Genomic DNA, 21,306 nt, shown 5'->3' with positions numbered 1-21,306 from the left:
ACAAGCTCCCAGGTGAGGAGGATGCTGCAGGTTTGAAAGCCATATTTGAGAACAGCCGCCCTAAAGCTTGGTAATAGAGACGTTTCACGTGCATCATCTCCAACAAGATCTTTAAGAACTTCCCTTGAGAAACTCCACCTACAAGACCAAAGGTGTGTTTGGAATCACCTTCTTCAACAAGAATCTCAACAGAAGCAGCTCAGTACTGCAGTTACATCCACAACAACACAGGCTCGGAAGCCAGACTGCCTGGTTTGGGATCCAACTCATACTAGTAGCTGTGTGTTGGTAGGCAACATGGTCAGCCTCTTGGAATCTGGGGCAGAATGGATATATATGTTTATATATGGCTGAATCCCTTTCCTGTCCACCTGAAACTATAACAACATTGTAAATCGGCTGTGAAAATGACAGTCATTCAGTCATATCCGACTCTTTGCGACTCCATGGATTATACAGTCCATGGAATTCTTCAGGTCAGAATACTGGATTCCCTTCTCCAAGGGAATCTTCCCAACCCAGGGATCGAACCCCGGTTTCCCATGTTGCAGGCAGGTTCTTTACCAGCTGAGCCACAAGTTTATAAAATAAAAAGTGTTTAAAAAAGTTACTCAATCTCTCTGCTTCAGGGACTTCAAATGTTAAATAAGAGGTAATAGCTCCTTCCATTCCAGCAGAAAAATTGGAATGGGTGCCTACCCAAAGCAATAAGAAGTCCTCACATTCCCATTTCCATGCACACACATTTTGAAAATCCACAAATTGAGCATGCCTTGCCCTGAAGAGTCCCTTGCCCTGTCTGAAGTTAAAGGGAGGTGTCCCTACTTTGTTATTATTTATTGTGGTTGTTGTTTAGTCACTAAGTCATGTCCGACTCTTTGTCAGACATGGATTGTAGCCCGCCAGGTTCCTCTATTCATGGGATTTCCCAGACAAGAATACTGGTGTGGGTTGCCATTCCCTACTCCAGGAGATCTTCCCCACGAAGGGAACAAACCCACCTCTCCTGGTCTTCTGCTATGGCAGGTGGATTCTTTACCACTGAGCCAACAAGGAAGCCCACACCCATATTTTCTCTTCCTGACCCTCTTTCCTTAAGGGCCACCAAATGGCCAAGAGATGCAGTTACACACACTGAGTACACCGCCATCAGAACAAGCACAGAAGCTTCTGTTTCCTGGGAATCCCCAAGGACCTCCCATGTGAAGAAAAGGAAATATCAGAATTTGTGGGAAAGATGGATGGTTTCGGGTCCAGAAACGAAAGATATGATAATCACTCAAGTGTGACTGAACCCAAAGGTTCCTACCCACCCAGTGGTCCCAACTACTAGACGGAAAACTTCAGTCAAGAGCTTCACCTCTCTGAGCTGCTTTTCATCTGTGAGTTTCCTCCCAGCTCAGGGACCCTTGAGTGGTTTCAGAACCAGAGGACTCCTGGGCAGGACCACCTGCATCAAGACACTGCACTGCTTCTGGAAAGGCTAGAGATGCAGATAAGACCCCACAGGCTTCAGGGACCCCATTCCCAGGGTGACTCTCAAAAGTAGAAGTAGAGATTCACAGTAAGAAAAGGGGCTGGTCAAATACATCTTCCAGTCCTCTCAATGTATCCCAGATGAAAGCAAAATGGGTTCAAGAATCATGTCCCCGCTCATTTTTTAAAAAGTGTTTTTTTACACAGATGAAATTTGTCACAACTAGATACTCGAATATAGTGAGAGATGCCCCCAGAGGGAGCAAGGGAGACATGGTCATACACAGTGACAAGGGAGCCTGGTGCAGTTGGAACTCACCCGTCACCTCAAGAATATGGAGAAAGCTGGGGACATTATTGGCAGATGGCAACAGGAGCAGAGCACTAATTAGATAAAGAAAGTTGTTCAGGGCTGTTTGCTTAGCGGGGAAAATGCGAATTAGTTCAGAACTATGATCCGGAGCTGTCCTGGGGAAGCCGGCTAAGGATGGAGGTCCGGGGTCCGGTCCTTCTCCCACTGGCGGTGACGCCCCTGGGCAGCCTGGGTTCTCAGCCTCCCTGCCTCCTGCTCCCGCTGCCTCTCCTGCTCCCCGAGACTAAGGAGGCTGACAGGGCAGCGAGCTGCAAGGCAGGGAGACCCTGCGGCCCACCACCAAGTCCCTCTTCCCGTTCCTGCTACCCCTTCCGGCCGCCTCACCCAGAGGGCGCAGACAGGGACCCCCGCGGCCGGCGTGGGGAGACCCCACCCGCTACAAGCAGCCATCGGAAAGCGCTCCCTCGCCCTGACCCTCGACTCTCAGCCGCTGAGAGGGGTCAGCAGCGTCAGGCACTGGCCCTGAGGCGGCGGGGTGTCTCAGCCCAGGCGGGGCTCACCAGGAGAACAGCCGCGAGCAAACATTCGCGTCCTGCAGCGGGTTGGGCTTCTCCTCCTGGGACACCGGCCGCATCTTGCCCGCCTGGACCCGCACAGGCCGGGGTCCTGGGGTGGGGGCAGCCGGGGCCACACGCAGGTGTGAGGTGAGGCCTCAGGCGCAGCTGATGGAGGCAGTGGGGGAACCGCGCGGCGTGGATGCAGGACCCCAGGCGCCCAGGGTCTGCACTGGGCTGCAAACTCTACCAGAGGGCGCGCTCTGAGCCCGGGCCCCCACCCAGAAGGTGGAGAGGGAGGGGCAGGCTGCAGCAGAAACGCCCCTCCGCTGTGGTGAAGACCTGGAGAAAGCTGGCAGAAGGAGATAGCAGCCCGCCCTCCGGGCACGCTGCCCTCATCAGGACCAAGCAAGGGCGCTGTGGGAAGCGCCAACTGGAATGGAGCAGGACCCTGGGGGGCCTTCCTGGGATAGACCCCACCCCACAGCGAGATACACTGAGTTAGTGGCCAGTACTGGTCACTGGAGGTGAGCACAGATGGCAGGCCAAAGCCAGCCACGCTACTTAGATGACAGCCCCAGGCTCCCTAGTGTCCTACTGCTAGGCTGGCCCCGAGGAATCCTGTTTTGATAAGAGGAGGGAAAAGAAAAGACCACAGCACATTCTTCTCCTGGCATGAAGGACAGTTACTCAGCAGTGAACTGAGCACAGAGAAAAGTACATAAGCGAGAAGTCAAGGTTTACTTTCTTTATCCCTCAAATAAATAAATTTTAAATGAGCTAAAAAGCACATATCACTACAAGAGGGAAATAAAGAACTTCAAACTTTTTTCCCATATATGAAGCCCATATGAATATATATGAAGAAAATAAGTGCATTCAAAAGTATTATTTCTGGAATGAATAAACAAAGTGTGGTATAAAACACAGTGATACAGTGGAGTAGCACTGACCCTTAAAAAGGAAGGGAATTCTGACACGTGTTGCAGCATGGATGAACCTTGAAGACTGTTATGTTGTAACTTAATAATTAGAATACTTACTTAGTCTTCATGCTGTTGCTGGCACAGAACTCCTAAAACCCTTAGGTGCTCTAAGAGTGAAAAAGTATCTTGATAATTATAACAAGCCCCTTTCAACTACACCTGAGTTTTAGTGAATGCATCTGTCTGTCAGAAAAACCAAACACCTGATTAAAGGCTTGGCAGTTTCAGCCCACCCCCCACGTCCAGGGACAAGAGGGACTGGAATCGGTTCAACCACCAATGCCCAATGCTTTAATCAACCTTGCCTAAGTATGTTTCTATGAAGCCTCAATAAAAAACCAGCAGGATGGGGTTCACAGAGCTTCCCAGCTGGTGAACCTGTGCAGGTGCTGGGAGGGTGACTCACCTGGAGAGGCCTGGAAGCCCCTGCCCCTCCCCCTACCTTGCTCTTCATCGCTTCCATCTGGCTGTTACTGACTTGAATCCTTTTATAATAAACTAGTGGTCTAGTTGAGTAAACTGCTTTCCTGAGCTGTAAGCCACTCTAGAAAATTACCAAACCCAAGGAGGGGGTTATGGGAACCCTGATTTATGATCAGTCCATAAGAAGAACAGGTAACCACCTGGACTCATGGCTGGCTCTGAAGTTGAGAAGGGCCAGTCTTGTGGGACTGAGTCCTTAACCCACGATGAGGTCTAACACTAATTCCAGGCAGACAGTGTCAGAACTGACTTAAATTGCAGGACACAGTTGTGTCTGGTGAGTTGCAGAATTGGTTAGTATTGGTTAGTACACACACGGTGTCAAGAAGTACTGAGTCACCAAAAGACAAATACTGTGATTCCAGTTATATGAGGGGCCTAGACTAGTCAAATTCATAGAAACACAAAGTAGAATGGTGTTTGCTGGGGGAAGGGGCAGCATGGGGAGTCTTTAATGGACACAGAGTTTCATTTGGAAGATGAAAAAGCTCTGGAGATGGACTGTGGTGATGGTTCCACAGCAATGTGAATATAATCAATGCCCACAATAGTACATTTAAAAATGGTTAAAATAGTTCACTTGTGCTATGTATATTTTACCATGTAAGGGAGGAGAAAATTCTTTTTCCTTTTACCCTTCTAGGCCCTCTGACTGGGGCCTGGAAAATTCAACTGATGTAAGACAGATGAACAAGAGAAAAATAGTTTATTAACCTGTAAGGCATGCACGTGTATGCAAGAAGTCTTTCATCATACAGACTGTTGTTGCTGTACTCATGTGTTTGTAAAAGTGCTTCATTTTTAAGGAGATTCATGGGAAGGACTTTTGACAAGTACAGATTTCTGATAAGTTTCAAACCACAAGCTACACTTTGTAAGAAATTGTGGAGTCCTAATGGAAAACCTGATTGGAGAAGGAAATGGCAACCCACTCCAGTGTTCTTGCCTAGAGAATCCCAGGGACAGCGGAGCCTGGTAGACTGCTGTCTATGGGTCGCACAGAGTTGGACACGACTGAAGTGACTTAGCAGCAGCAGCAGCAATGGAAAACCTGATGCCTTCATAAAACCATTAACAATAAGGACTAGTTGCTGAGTGAACTGGAGAATGTGCTTATAAATTTTACTTTTTTTGTCTAAAATATTAGTGATTTAAGTTAGTGTTTTCCTAACATGAGAAAATCCTTTCCCTCAAGCTAATGATGACTTACAACAATTTGGTAAATTACACTTTATAAGTAGAATTAAAACATGTGTCTTTTCTTTATACCTGATTCTTCCAAAAACTGGAAACTGTTAGGTTCCCAGAGGCTGTGTCAGATAAATAAGGAAGGCCACCTCCTAACAGGGGCGACTCTTTGGCGTCTAGTTGAGTGACACATGGTCTCTGAACTCAGTTTCTCGTCTGTAAAATGGGTATTAAAAAGTAATATTTGGGACTTCCTTGGTAGTCCAGTGGTTAAGAATCTGCCTTGCAATGCAGGGGAGTTGGTTTCAATCCCTGGTCAGGGAACTCAGAGCCCACATGCCAGTAGAGCAACGAAGCCTGAGCACCGCAACTATTGAGCCTGCCCACTCCATATAAGTCCATGCACCACAATGAAAGATCTCGCATGATACAACGTAGGTCCTGAGTGCCACAACAAAGCCCCAACAAGGCCAAAATTAAAAAACAAACGTAATAACGATCTCATGGAGTTATTGTTTATGTGAAAGTGCTTGTTGTAACTTCTGATGCAGAAGGGATATTCAATAAGTGGAGGTTATTATAGCAAGATATTTTATCAGAATATTACATTCATTGTCCTTGCTATGGTATGAATGCTTGTGCTAAAGGAATGAAAATGGAATCCTTGAGGTTATAGCTTATAGACTACCGGTGTTGGCATAAAGAGCACAGTTTGCAAGAAAACTTAACCAACCAAATTTTCCTCCAGAGAAGAGAGATTGAAACCTGTCAGAGGAGAACAAAGGTGTGGGGACAAGAGGTAGAGAATTGGCGACCCCTGTCCCCAATGGTCACCATCCTCAACCTCCCAGGCAAGGGAAAAGTAGGGGGGATACAGGATATGACAAAACACCCCCGCCCCCAGGTACAGCTGGTTCCTTACCTCCTGCTAGAAGCCAGGTGAGTTGGCTGCGTTGCAGAGTAGACTCCCATACCATCATCTTGTCTTACAAGTAAAATAGAAAAACCTGATTTCCCACTTGGGGTCTGGAAAATTCAGAAAGGGGGAGGCAGCAGGCTTACAGAACCTGTGAATTAGGATGAGAGAATGCCATAGAGGGTGATGAAGCATGTGCCGTCCATCTGGGGAACAGATGAGAACTCAGTTACATCCTTCCTTTAAAATCCCACAGCAGATTTGATTTTTAAAAACATAATACATTTTTAAAAACATTTACCCAGAAAAGTGGAAACCAGATTTTGGTAAAGTTTAAGAAACAACACCAGGAAGATAAATAAGAACTCTTCCTAAAACTAGATCATCTGCTTTATAATCAGGTTAGATTTATAGTCCCTATTCTTCATCCTCCACATTACAAGTGATGCAGGAGAAGGAACTATCTCATCTTGGGAGATGTGGGAGTACCAGGGACCAGCTCCCAAGTGAGGGTCTTTGGCTTCCTGTGGGAGAGAGTTGAAGAGAGAGCTGAAGTAGAGTGAAAATGGATTTATTCAGGGAGACACACACTCCATAATCAAAATATGAACACTCTCAGAAGGTGAGAAGACCCAGGGTGTTAGTTGTCATGGGCTGGGTAATTTCATACAATAATAAGCTGAACGAATGTTCTTGCTATTCCAGGGAAGGGGCAGGGATTTTCAAGAACTGAACCACTACACACTTTTGAAATGGAGCAGGACCCTATGGTCCTTGCCTGCCTTTTGTCTGTTGAAAATCTTTAGTCAAAGAATAAGTTTAATCCCAGAAGTGCAAACATGCAGATACAAAGAAAAACAGTTAAAGGAGACCAAATAATAATAATATAGTCATTAAGCATAGTCAGTTCAGTTCAGTTCAGTCGCTCAGTCGTGTCCGACTCTTTGTGACCCCATGAATCACAGTATGCCAGGCCTCCCTGTCCATCACCAACTCCCGGAATTTACCCAAACTCATGTCCATCGAGTTGGTGATGCCATTCAGCCGTCTCATCCTCTGTCATCCCCTTCTCCTTCTGCCCCCAACCCCTCCCAGCATCAGGGTCTTTTCCAATGAGTCAACTCTTCTCATGAAGTGGCCAAAGTATTGGAGTTTCAGCTTCAGCATCAGTCCTTCCAATGAACACCCAGGACTGATCTCCTTTAGGACGGACTTGTTGGATCTCCTTGTAGTCAAGGACCTCTTAATTCCTTCCCAAGGGCTATAGATAATATTCTGAGCTATATCCTGTGAGCTGTCTTATAGGTACTGAAAATCCCTCCAGGTAAAAGAACTACATGATGATCAGACTATAGTCATGACATAAGCTGCCACAGTTCTGAGAATGGACGCTGAGAAATGGGAATAAACCAGCCCTGGAACTGAAGAGTAACTATACTTAAAACAATCAAGATGAAGCTGGTCAGACTACCAGTGGCCAACCTCAAGATGACTGGCAGCGCTGACTCTGCTGTTTCTACACGTTACCCTCTCCCTCTGTCTATAAAAGCTCTTGTCCATTCATTCTCAAGGGAGTGGGCAGTCAGCCTTTGGACAGGTGCCCACCCACCCCCCCCACCACATATGGCATCCAAAATAAAGTAAATGTTCCTTTCTACCAACCTGGCCTCTTTATTGGCTTTTGAGCACAAGAAGCCAGATCCGCCTCTTCGGTATCACTTTTGGCTTTCTATGGTCAGCCTTGGAACTATCACAGCAGCTGTCATGGTGAGACGGGAGTGAATTTTAGTGTTATAATGAAGGTGTAATAAATTAGAGGTTAGAGGCCACACCATACTCAACACCATCTTGATTTTAGCTGGTTCAAGCCAGTTTTTGTGGAATCCTGTTTTTCTCAATATCTGTGCCCCCTTCCTTCCTGTCTCACAATCATAGAAACACTGTTTCCAGGGTGATGAGGCTGTGTCAGCCTCTTATCTGGGAGTCCAGACCTGGTTCTTTGTGTATCCTGATGAACAGGCCCTTCCCTTTCCCATTTGACCAATACAAGGTTGTCTTCCTCTAATGAAGGGCACCACAGACTCCCACTTATTTCAGAAGCAACATCAAGCCCCAGCCAAGAGGGAGTCACCTTATGTGTAAAAAAACAAAACTGATTATATCAATAGCTTCCCTTTTGGATTTTTGCGCAGAGAAGAGAAATTTGTCTCTTTCTCTTCATCAAGATTATCTCCAAAGGTAACAAAGGAAACAGTCATTAAAGGCAAGCTGGGGCCCTTAATATTCAGGAAGACTGGGCTGTGATGGAACAGCCACTGATAAAGCCCATCAACCATTCCCTGGGAGTAAAGTCAGAATCTGGACAATGAAGTGACGTTTCCCTTTTATCTCTCCCTTTGTGCTGCGTCTTGTTTCACTTGCTCACAGGGCGCCTCGTGCAGAAGCCTCGCAACTGGTACTTCGGACGAGACTCCCTGGTGTGAAATGGCTGTGCCGACACCTCAGCCCTGAGGGCCGTGTGCAGAGTCTCTGCGCCCGGCCCTGTGAGTCAAGAGGGCGGCCAGGGGGCGGTGTGCAGAGATGCTGACCCAGCACTATGATCTGGAGCCACGGGCAGCACAGCTGAGCCTGTCCTGTGAGAACCCACCCATCCCCCAGCTGACAGGAATCACACACAGCAGTCCCAGGGGTGCTTTTAGGAGAAAGCCTGTCCTCTATAGCACGGTCTATGGACACAAGCCATATCTGAGAGTGGCTTCCCAGGTGGCTTAGTGGTGCCAGTGCAGGAGACTTGCATTGATCCCTGGGTCAGGCAGATCCCCTGGAGCTGAAATTGGCAGCCCGCTCCACTATTCTTGTCTGGGAAATCCCATTGATAGAGGAGTCTGGAGGGCTGCAGTCCATGGGGTTGCAAAGAGTCAGACATGACTGAATGAACACACACACACCTGGCAGAAGGAACCCTTTGGCCTTTGGGGTCTGACTGGGGAGTTTCCCTAACAAAATAGGAAGAAGTCAAGCCATCTTTGATTTTCCTGGTGGCTCAGATGGTAAAGAATCTGCCTGCAATGGAGGAGACCCAGGTTCAATCCCTGAGTTGAGAAGATTCCCTGGAGAAGGGAATGACCTCCCACTCCAGTATTCTTCCCTGGAGAAGTCCATGGAATTCTGGTGGGCTATATAGTTTGTGGAGTCACAAACAGTCAGACACAACTGAGCAACTTACACTAGTTCACACTTTCTAGCAATGAAAGCAGCTGCCATTTGGGAAGACACGAGATCTTTTGCGTTCAACAACGGTTCTCACTTGACTGCAGGGTGGAATCACCTGTGGGGTTTTAAAAAGTGTTGACTCCTGCCTCCCTTCCCCCAAGATTCTCATTTAACTGAGATGAGGCTTCAGCACTGGGATTTCAAACAACTCCCCTGTAGCCAAGTTTACAAACCCCTGGCCTTTGCCATACTGACGATATAAAGACCTGTACCTGGTTGAGGAAACTGAGTAGACTGATAGAGTGATTCTGCAGGAGCAGGAGTGTGCGTTTCTGTGTATAAGGTGTAGATAAGGTGGGTGAGGTGGGGGCCTGTGACCCCTTTTGCCCTGTGTGAGGCCTTCCTGGCCCCTCTTTCCACGGCCTTTGCACACTGCTCACCTGGACAGTGTGGCCACCAGTGGGGCACAGTTTTCCCTGGAGGCTTCACACGAGCCCTGCCTTAGGTCAGCACAAACTTATGAGCACCTCATCTACACCCTGCACACAGAAACGCACACTCCTGCTCTTGAAGAATCACTGTTTACTCTGTTTCCTCATCCAGGTACAGTTTTTTTATCCTCAGTATGTGCTTAGTTCAGTACAACCCTATTAGCTTGCTGGGAGGGAAACCCTGGGAACTGTAACAGGATGAGCAGCTTGAATTGTTATCAAGCAGTCTAGTGGATTGGGATGCAGGGGGTCTCTGGACACACTTTGAGAAGCATTTAACAGACCTGTCACTCACATCTGTGAGCCCCGAGTAGAGAATGAAGCCCATCCTATATGTTTAAATATTTTAAAGTTATAAATCAAGCTAACACACTGTCAAATACACCTTTGTAACCACCTGGCAGGCTGGGATTCCTGGACCCTGGAGTTTGGAGCCAGGAAGGCAGGACAGCAGAGGGGGTCCGCCCCCAGCCCTTCCCCTGCTCTCCCCACCTCTGGCTCTGACCCTCTCTGTGCCCTGAGGAATTTGCTGCTCAAGCAAGAACACGCCCAGCCTTCAAGTCCAAGCTCAGGCTGCTCTCTTCCCCCCATAAACGGCTGAATCTTGACCTCCTGTGGGGCTGGGACATGGTCCCCAGGAGGGAGGCCGGCACTGGGTCTGGGAGCAGGGATTCTAGAGTCCAGGTGCTCAGAGTACCGCCTGGAGGGGGCGGGTCTCCAGGTGGCCACACCCCCTGGTCATCTCTGTGTGCCCCTGGGGAGGGTGCAACCACAGGAGGACGGAGCATGGCCTCTAAACCAGCGCTTCTTTGACTGTACTGTGAGCAGGACTCCCCTAGGATCCAGAGATTCAGAGTCAGTGGGTCTGGGGTAGAAACAAGATCCCAGGTCAGGTCAAGGATGCTGGTCCATGGTTAGAATAGCAGAGCCCTAGGGCAGGGTAGGCAGACTTTCCCTGCAAACAGTCAGGAAGTCAAAACATTTCCAGGCTTTGCGGGCCATATGGTCTCTGCTCAGAAAAACGTCTACTTCTGCTTTATTGGCCACACCAATGCCTTTGACTGTGGATCACAACACACTGTGGACAGTTCTTAAAGAGATGTGAGTACCAGAGCACCTTATCTGTCCCCTAAGAAACCTGCATGTAGGTTAAGAAGCAACAGATGGAACCAGACATGGAACCACTGCCTGGGTCAAAATTGGGAGAGAAGAACGAAAAGGCTGTACATTGTCACCCCGCTTATTTAACTTATATGAAAAAGAAAGTACGTATAACTGAATCACTCCTAAATAGCAGAAATTAACATAACATTGTAAATCAGCTATGCTTAAATAAAATAAATTTTTAAAGAAGAAAAAATGTCAAGGGTGTCAGTAGTTTCGTTATTAGTAATGTTTACCCTGGTCACTTGCTTAGCCTGGTGTTTGCCAGGTTTTTCCACTTTAAAATACAACTCTTCCCTAAAGAATTAATCAAGGAAGATACTTTGAGTCTATGAAAATGCCATGTCTCCCCCAACTCCCTGAACATTCACTGTATATTCAGTCAATGATGAATTTTGTCTGAATTATTTATGATGATGACTGCCATATGATACTTTGTCAGCCTGTCTACATTTGTAAGTTGGTATTCTATTGCAAAAAAGAATTTACCCTTCCTCCTATTTTATGTCTTATCAGAATCAGTATAAACTCATGAATTTTTAAAAATTTTATAGTTGTAAAATATAGGGTTTAAAAACATTCAATCCTCTGTTTATCAATACTTACTTACAATATTTCTAATGTAATATAAACTCCATCTCAGAGACTCATTTTTTGTCTAAGTAGTCTGCAAAGTTTAATTTTAAAAATATTTTTTACATAATATTCTCCATAATTAAATATGATTAGCTTTTGAAGTAAACACTGTTTTGGAATACCCAAAGCTTCCACTAATTGGAATGGATAATTGTGAGCATGTTTTCTGAGTGAAGAGTGAATTTAGTCAGTCAGAACCATCCAAAGTAAACTTCCTGTAAAACATAGTGTATCTAAGTCTTAATTTTTGTTTTTCTTAAAAAATCACACAATCCCAATTTTGACTCCTAAGGCAAGTCACTTGGGCCTGGAGTATAGATGGAGGTCTCATTGAACGCAGGCATGTATTCCTTCTAGTAATATTGTTTTTTAGTTCTAAATTCAAAAAACTATGTATTTCTCCCAGCTTTTCAGCATACATTGCTGTTTTAGTTTTGGGGGAAAAATTTTTTTTTCCTTACTACATTAGGTTTAAAAAACAAAAGCTCAGTTAATCCATATTCTTTCTGTTTTTAAAGGGAAATTAACAGGTTACACATAAAACCTTGTGTTTAAAAAAACTTGAAGGCTTTAAAGTGGCCTGTTGTGTTTCCTGGGAACTTCTTCAACATTAGGATCATGTTGCTGATTCAAGAATAGCATCAGTATAAATATAAGCATAGTATTGTTTTTAGACTTGAAAAAAAAAAGCCCTCCAAACAGAAATTATTTCTAACTTTTTAATGCTATTAAAAATATTGATAATGTATAATAGGGCCTTTTGAAAGCCTGTGTGGTCTAATTTTAAACATAAATATGATGGGAACAATTAATAATGAAGGCAGTGCTGGAGAGGGTAGTACTGATAGGGCACTAATCACAAATCCAGCATAGTTCAAAAGCAGTGTTTTGCACCTGTCTGGGGTTAAGAATCAGTTTTATTTAATTTTACACTTTCAGCCCATTGCAACCTAATCAATGATCCACTGTGCACGGCTAGTGCTCAGCTCAATCATGTGCACCTTCCCTCTGCAAATGCAACAGTCACACTGGTCTCTGGGCTGTTCAGGCTCCCACCCCTCCTGAGTGTAGATGTCACAGCAATAACAGATGGCTGCATGTGTCTAGTTTTCTTGAATTTCCTGTAGTTATTTCTAACATAGTTACAAATAGGCCATAGACTGACTCTAGCCCACAGGTCATGCTGTGAGTGTCACTGTCACAGTTCCCTTTGCAACAACCCTCTGAGAATTGTACTAACCTCACTTCAACTATCAAAGAAACTGAGACACAGTGGGCTTCCTAATCTTAAGAGCCCACAATTAGCACATAGCAGAATCATAACCAATCCCAGTCAGTGCCCAGAGGAACCAGTAATTGTCCCTGAAAGCCTGACTCCAGAGCGTGTGCTCCTTGTGTGCATGTTTCATTGTTATATGTGAAGGAGGAACAGTTTGGTTTAGGCCATTAAATGAGGACCTCCTCAAATACATCTTCTGTAGTCTACACACCTCCTTCATCCACATCCATCTTGCTCTCCTCTCCTGGTAATTAGGAATCACCAAGGTCAACAATTCCATTTTGTGTCTTTGGATGCTCTTGGTCCATCCATCATCCCAACCAAAGAACTGAAGTACAGAAGCTATTCATTTTCCAGATGAAGCTGAGATTCAGAGGTTGAGACACTCACCCATATGTAAGTATAACTATGTAACTATGGCTACATGGCTATGGGGTGACCAGAGCCCATTTTGTCAAGGATGGTGCCAGTTTATTTTCCTGGCACCTTGGCTGGTTACTGCTTTCCTTTCACTCTCAAGTGTCCCACTCTGGACAGGACATTCTTTGGGCACTCACACTGCTGGTGAGCAGTAGAGAAAGAACTGGCATGCAGATCTGTGACTGACTCCAAAACCAGGGTTTTCTGTTATCCCAGGCTACCTCTTAAAACTTCAAAATTATAAAGTTGTGAAGGAAGGTTTGTTCTTAGTTACCATTCATTCATTCATGCTTTCAGCAAACATTTATGGAGCACCTGCTATGTGATACATACTGTGATTGGAGATGGAATTAAAAAGTGAATAGGGCACAATTCAAGGTCTTTTTCTCCCTTAGTTTTATAAGGAAACAGAATGCTTATGAATACTCATAGTTAGGGCAGATTACATAATTTATATGACCCAGTGCAGAACGGAAAGAACAGGGACTCTTGTTTAAAAATGAAGTATCTCAGGATGGTGACAACAGGACACTAACCAAATATGGTTCAGCTTAACAAATGAGAGGTGGTCAGGGTAATACAGAAATCCAAATTTCCTGGGACAAGGATTAATCTTAAGGTGACTTCCCAGCAGGGGTGACAACTGGGCTGACCCTAGAGATGAAGCTATCTCCTCTACGTGGACCTTCTTCTCTACTTTTTTTAGACCAAAGGGCACTGAGGAGAATCAGTAAATCATCATTTTGATTTACATGTTGGTCACCAAGAGTTTCCCCCACAGCACAGCCTAATCACCCATGTCTGGAACTGTGACACATACTGTCGCATAACATGGATATGGGCTGCCCAGACCTCCCTTCAAGGACTCATTCTCCAGTTGCTGGAAGTGCTGTCAGTGGGCGGTCCTCAGCCACCAGGTCTTCTGGGGATAGCTTCTATGCAATGTCCCGTCCGGGTGGAGGTATAAATACCTGGCCACTGGACATGTCAGGATAACCCTGAAGGGTCATCTTCACTCCAGCTCTCCATGGGGTCAGTTAAGGTCATCTGGCCAGTGATGCAGCTTGATCTTTCCCTCTGCTCTACCCTGTTTCTTCCCTCCTGATGCCACAGTGTTGACCCCAATGGCACACCTGATACTCATCCCAGCACTAAACTCCATCCCAGTCTGCATCCCAGAGAACCAGATTGCAACACAAAAACCATTCCAGTACTCGGGGAGGGCCTTTATTTGAAAATTACTGGTTACACATGTACTTACAACATTTTAAACCCCCCAAATAAAATACATAATGGGGGTAACAAGGACTTTTTGTGTGAATGTGGTTACCTTTGATTTAAAATCCACAATCTAATGTTGTCTGACCAAAATGACATTATGTTATTAATAACAAAAGAAAACTATTAGGTTCAACCACATGAAAGTGCCACTGTATGGCTTATAAAAAGGCTGAATGTGAGCAGTTCCACATGCATCAATCTAATAGAAAAAATCAATTAGCATTTGAAATTTAGAGAACATTATACTTATGAATAACTCATCAGTAAAAGATATAGTTAATGAATTAAATTAGGAATTAAAAAATACTTAATACTATGGCTATTGATTGGTGGTGAGCACCAAAACTTGCAGGCTGCAGCTAAAGTGGATCTTAGGTGGGAGGAGGGGGGGAAGTTGGCTTTATATACTTATATTACAAAAATAATGACATTATTAATCTGTTTTCAATTTAAGAATTTATAGGAAAAAAACCTCAAAGTAAAGGAAAAGTTGAAGGAAAGAAAGAATGATACAATGAACTAGGGAAAGAAAGCAAGAGCTTCAATCAAACAAAAAGTTGACTCTTTGAAAACAGGAAAAATTCATGCAAGATTATTCATAAAAAAAGAAGGCTCAAAGAAAATTAAAAAGGCAAAAGAACACAGTTAAAGATGCTGCAGATATTAAACATATAAGATATTATGAATAAACTTATGTCAGTCAAGCTAAAAAACTCACAGGAAACAGTCACTCCTAGAAAAAATGAAACTTACCAAAATGACTCTGCAGAAATAACACAGTGAGGGGGAAGCACATAATTAACAAAAGTTACCCAGACAATGATGGCTGCACAACACTGTGAGTGTGATTAATGCCACTGGATTGTGTGATTAAAAATGGTTATATGGCAAATTTTATGTTATACATATTTTACCACAATTTTTAATGTAAAAAAATAAAATCCTCTATCTAGAAGACAGTCTAGCACATGTCTGTCCTTCATTAGCAAAACCCTAGAAGGGCTCCTATTTTGAGGAAGCATATTTTCTTTTCCTTCTCTCTTAGAACATATAATATTGTCCTTCTGTATTTTAACCATATATCTATTTTTTTTTAAGGGAACACCTCTCTTTCCTATGATGTCACTTAAAATATAGTATATTGTTTTTCCTATCAGTTTTCTCTGTAGTATTTTAACCAGAGGTATTTTAGTAGAAAAATGGATCCTAGTCATGTTAAAGGAAGTGGTGACACAAAACAGCAACTTCATAGTCTTCAAGTAAACAAAATCCCTGATATAATCAGAAAGTAATATGTAATTCTAGGAACTGTGAAAAACCACCTGGGACAACTTTGTCTCAAATCTTAGAAAATGAGTTTGGCTCTGGAGTCTCTCAAGACACAAAATCTGGGAGATGGCTTTTATCGGTGGCCTGTACCTTTCATTTGCATAAGAAAGAAAACAGTATAACATATACATAAATATAATAAATCCTTTTTCAAGAGCTTGAAATCTTGAGTGAAGTTGGAGAACTAACATCTTGTAATGTGTAAATATTTGTTGCCTATATAAAAAAAAGTAGAATATAGATTATGCAGTGCAAAACCTATTGGAAAGAAAGCCTTTGGAATAGACATGAACTCATGGTAGAATCACAGTGTTGACTCAAAAATTGTTAAGGCTGAGGGCTGCCACTGGAAACATTCATAACCACAAGGTCACTGTGAGTAATATCTGGCTATCTCCTTCTGAAGTACACCTGAGGGAGAAAAAGACAAAAGCAACATGTTTAAAAGTTTTAAAGTCCTCCTCCTAAGGTAACACATTTCTAGGTTTCCTTCTTCATGGAAGCAATCATATCACTTTCTGAGGCAAAGTTTTAAAAAACCAGGGCGGTATTTATTCTATGGAGGAAATAGCCCCACTAAAACCCTCAGTGGGGCTGGGTTTAATGCCAAACAACCTATAGACCTCCTAAATTTCTGATCATTCTGATTCACAGATATGCTTTATCACTACAGTAAACTGATAAGCAAAATCATTTTACTCCCAGGAATAAATTAAAAACAGGGTATCTAAGAGGATAGGAAATCTTGCATCTGAACAGGGTTTGTCATTTTCACACATAAAAGGAGCACAACAGATTGGGATGTTAATGTGAGGTTGTTATCTTTATATTTTAAAAACTCTGACTGATAGGCACTGAAATGCTGGCATATATGTATGAAATATCCTGGTGTTTAATTTATGTAGCAAAACAGTTATAGAGCCTATAGAAATGTGATCTGTGGATAGTGGGTCCCAAGAATGAAAGGGAATCAAAAGCTTTAGCAAGGAATCAACCAAGTGACTTCTCTAAAATGGAAGATGATACCCAATAATAGGACAGTTCTCTGCCAGGCCTTCGAGTTCTTGAATTCTACCAATTTCTAACTGAACTGGAAGAGATACAGGTTTTCTCAGGGTAATCAGAACACAGAGGAAGTGAAGTGCTGTCAAGGTTCACAATCATCAGTTTTCAGTGGCTGTATTGTATCTCAGTTCCTGAATGGATGCACATAACAAAGTAATGTCAGAGCTTATGAAGCCTTATTCCTGAATGTGTTTGTGCAAAAAATGACTTCAAGTATAACTCTTTTTCCTCAAAGAAGAATGTGAAAAGTTTCATTTGAGTCTTTAAAACAGAAAATGTATTGTCTATCAGAGGCTGACTCGTGTCACAAACTGGGTTTCTTAGACATATGATTCAGATCTCTTTTATAAAACCTGACTGCAAGTGCATTGGTGGGTGCTGTAAACAAAGTTATTGTGAGAGAGAATGAACTTCATACACAAAACAGAAAAGCTCTAGGACACCTACCTTCATAGTTAGTGACTTTCTTATTCTCTTGCTGCTAACATAACCTGCTACCCCCAAACAGCTCTGCATACAACATGCTACATATTTAAATGTCACTTAAGGTGAAAAATAAACCCTCCAAGAATGCTTGAGCCCCACTGGCTAAAATCTAAAGCTATTTCCATTGTAATGGAAGCATTTAAAAATAAAGCTTTTGATGGGGGTTAGGAGGGGGGTTAATTGCATACCATCACCCTCCTCCATTTTATTAAACTAACCATATTTTGTCCTTATGTAATCTTTTGGTGAAAATAAAAGGAAAAAAGAAAATTCATTTCAATTTTACTGCTTGATATTCTTTCTACAATCATCTGGTTCCTTTCTCCATAACCCTTCTCAATAAAACTTTTATAAAGAAAAATATATTTTTTAGCAACTTTTAATTGAAAAGGACTTTGGTTCATGGTCTGAAATATCTGAACTGAACACTGCAAAGGACCTTCAGTGATTGCGGACCCCTGATTGAGAGTCTCTAAAGCTATCTAGAAGAACTATGGGTATAATTGTTTTATTATTGGGAGACAAGGCTTCTGTCTACAGTCTTTTTAAAAATGATCCCACTTTTACACCATAAAACACTATATTCTCAAAGCCCTTAAGCATCTGCTGTCTCATCTGACCCCTATAATAACTGTGAAGAAGACAGCAGGGCTGTAATCCTGCTCTACACACAGGTGAGGACCTGAGGCTCAGAGACCTTGGGGGACACAAGACCACGTGGATGCTAAGTGCCTCCTCCACCTATTCAAACTGGTCCAGGCTCCTAGAGCTAGCATATTAGGATTTTATAACTGCTGGGCTGTATTAGATGAACACTGGGGACAAAGAAACTTCAAAAAATCTCAACCAGGTCTGCTTGATCACAGAACAGAATGAATGGAAGGCATTTATCCTTTGTTATGGGCTCAACTATTCCATCCAATTGTACATGCTTAAGTCATAAGCCATCCAGTACCTCAGACTGTAACTGTATTTTGGAGACAGGGTCTTTAAAGAGACAATAAAGTTAACATGAAGTCATACAGGTGGGTCCTAATCTAACAGACTGGGGTTCTTATAAGAGGAGGAGATCAGGGCACAAACACACACAGAAGGAAGGCCATGTGAGGACACAGAGAGAGGACTGCATCTCCAAGCCAAGGAGAGAGTCCTCAGAGGAAACCCTGCTGACACCTTGACCTGAGACTTCCAGCCTCCAGGGCTGTGAGTAAATAAGTTTCTGTTAAGTTGCTTAGTCTGTGGTTCTTTGTACGGCAGCCCTAGCAAACTAATGTACCCTTCAACTTTATGTATTTAAAAGGTACTTTCTCTGCTATTTCACGGATCATCTAAAGGGGTCAATCAGACAGTGATCAGCTCACCTGAGCTGTGTGTTTAATGATAATCTGACAGCTTACCTAAGAGGATGCAGAGGATGCAGAAATAATGTCAAGAAGATATTCAACTGGGATAAGAATCAAGAAATGTATTTCTTTCCTTAGAGGTGACATGACCCAGCGGCAGGACTGGAATCCAAGAGTGATGTTTTGTCACACTGTGAACTTGGGTGATGGCCCCACCTTGGCTACCACATGAGAGAAGCAGTGTTCTCAGACTTGACACAGAACACAGTACCTAGGGTGGCCCTCAGCCTCCCCCAGTAATTGCCTGTCTGTGCTCCCTGGACCAGCTCCATGACCTTAGGTGAGTCTGGACCCATTCTCCTCATCCATGACATAGATAAAAATGGACCATCATGGGATTAAGTGAAATCATACATGTGAGAACAATATAAAATGAATTATAAAAAACTACACAAATGTAACTTATCATTAGTATTGTTAGAGTGGGGGAAGGATTACTAGAGCAGGAAACACAAGATTTCTAATTCTATGACCTAAGTCTGCTTCTGTGTGTACATTACGCTTGATTTAAAACATTCGCTGAAAGAACAGATTTATAATTCTGAATCTGCTGCAAATTAGATTAACATCAGTTTTATACATAGGGCCACGTTCCTTCTAAGGGGCCTTAGTCTCCTCACCTATAAAATGAGGGTGTTGAATCCTATTATTTTATATGATCTGGACTGATCTAAAATTCTGTGATCTATTTCTCATTACTCAATGTCTTGATAAAATATAATGATAACATAGGTTTTATTTTTTTAATTTTTTTCCATTTATTTTTATTAGTTAACATAGGTTTTAAATGAAGACTGTAACACATAGGTGGGTACATCTCTTTTTGATATGAAATGACTAAGGTCAAAAGATCAAAAGGGTTTCAGGTAATGATAACCCTATATGCAAAACAGAAAAAGAGACACAGATGTACAGAACAGACTTTTGGACTCTGTGGGAGAAGGTGAGGGTGGGATGTTTCGAGAGAACAGCATGTATATTATCTATAGTGAAACAGATCACCAGCCCAGGTGTGATGCATGAGACAAGTGCTCGGGCCTGGTGCACTGGGAGGACCCAGGGGAATCGGGTGGAGAGGGAGGTGGGAAGGGAGATCGGGATGGGGAATACGTGTAACTCTATGGCTGATTCATATCAATGTATGACAAAAACCACTGAAATGTTGTGAAGTAATTAGCCTCCAACTAATAAAAATAAATGAGAAAAAAAAAAAGGGTTTCAGAGATTCCTGGGTCTCTAGGTCTTAGGAGGGAAGGTCTGACTGGGAGACATTCTAGTAGATGAAAGCACTCTGAATTTCAGGCATAAAAATTATAGAGTTCCTTGTTCAACTCTCAACATTTGCACATAATATAGTACTTATGAAAAGTTCAGAACACAGACTTCCTTGTTTCTAAACCTAGTTATGAACTCCAACTCCACCAACTCTTCAGCCTGCTCTGTGACCCAGGCAATTTCTTATCCTATGAGCAGTGGAAGGTCCTGCTCTGCATTTCCTCTATTTCTAAGGAGGATTGAGAAGAGACAGTGACAGAGGGAACTTAGACCACTTTTTAGATAAATCTTTCGTATAGAAGTACTTAAGATACTGGGACATGTTTTCTTTAAGACATATTTTAAATACTACGCTAGTAATTTTATTCTACTCACAAGTGAAAATGCAGAAAAGCATGAAGAAGGGAAAATATGCCCATAATTTAATACCCAGAAATAAATTTTCGATGGGTAAGCCTCATAGCATGCAGCTGGAAGCCTCATCCCACCATGAACCACAAATGTCAAGGTGTAAGAACACCAAATTTTTCTTCCCTCCCTCCATCTGCTCATCAACCCACTCCCACCTTGTTCCAGATAAAATTACAGGCAGCTGTATGACAATGGCTCAGTCTCTTAAATCAGACCTCAGTTACCATCTCACCTTTGTTAGGAAGGTGTCACGTGACCTGAATGTTACCCATCGAGAACCTTCCTCACACAGTGTACAGTGCTTAGTGCATCACACACTCCATCTCTGAGAAAGAGATTTGTAAACCTTCAAATCATTCCGACTATAGAGTTAAGGTACTATGAGTTCTTGATTTGTCCTGATGATGATTTTACCTTCTAGAAGGTAGAGGAAGCATAGGGGGGGCAACTGGACCTAATTCTAAACAACAGAGAATTAGAGATAAAGTGATAATATCAGGTGGACATTTTCTTTACAGATTAAAAAATAGAAGAGACCCTCACCTTTCCCTGGTAGATCTTCCTAGAGCCAAAATATTCTAAACTGTTTTCCCTTAAACTCTCAAATTTCCTGGATATTCCTTGATAACACTTTTAGTACAAATGTGCTGAGCACCGATCAGAATGAACGTGAAGGGTCTGCAAAATGAGTTTTCTGTGCTCTATGAGAATCTGAACCCAGAGTCCAAAAGTGTGGAAAGTCCAATCTGAAAAATCTGCTGCAGAATCTCAGCAGACCTGCCTTCAACCTGCAATGTGTTCTTAAGACCCAGTCATGAGACTTCCTCTAAGGAGACTTATAAGAGCACAGAGTGCTTGTTATCAAGCTGCCAGTGGAGATTATAAAGATTGAACCCTGGAGTCAAATTTTAATTACAACTTCCCACAGCAGGCTCAC

At 43.1% G+C, this 21,306-nt stretch overlaps 1 protein-coding gene across 1 annotated transcript in view; it reads right to left on the bottom strand.

Moving 5' to 3' along the window:
* LOC136144145 (ATP-binding cassette sub-family C member 4-like) overlaps nt 1–2,423 on the bottom strand; it is a 147,356-nt gene extending 144,933 nt beyond the window's left edge. Inside the window, exon 1 of the mRNA XM_065901805.1 lies at nt 2,350–2,423. Coding sequence (XP_065757877.1) covers nt 2,350–2,423 — 74 coding nt within the window. The remainder of the gene's footprint in view (nt 1–2,349) is intronic.
* Between the last annotated feature and the right edge of the window lie 18,883 nt (nt 2,424–21,306).

The sequence above is a fragment of the Muntiacus reevesi genome, chromosome 11 (assembly GCF_963930625.1).
Source record: "Muntiacus reevesi chromosome 11, mMunRee1.1, whole genome shotgun sequence".
Lineage (NCBI taxonomy): Eukaryota > Metazoa > Chordata > Mammalia > Artiodactyla > Cervidae > Muntiacus > Muntiacus reevesi.
Note: the sequence above shows the minus strand (reverse complement) of the source record. Positions and strands in the feature narration are given on the sequence as shown.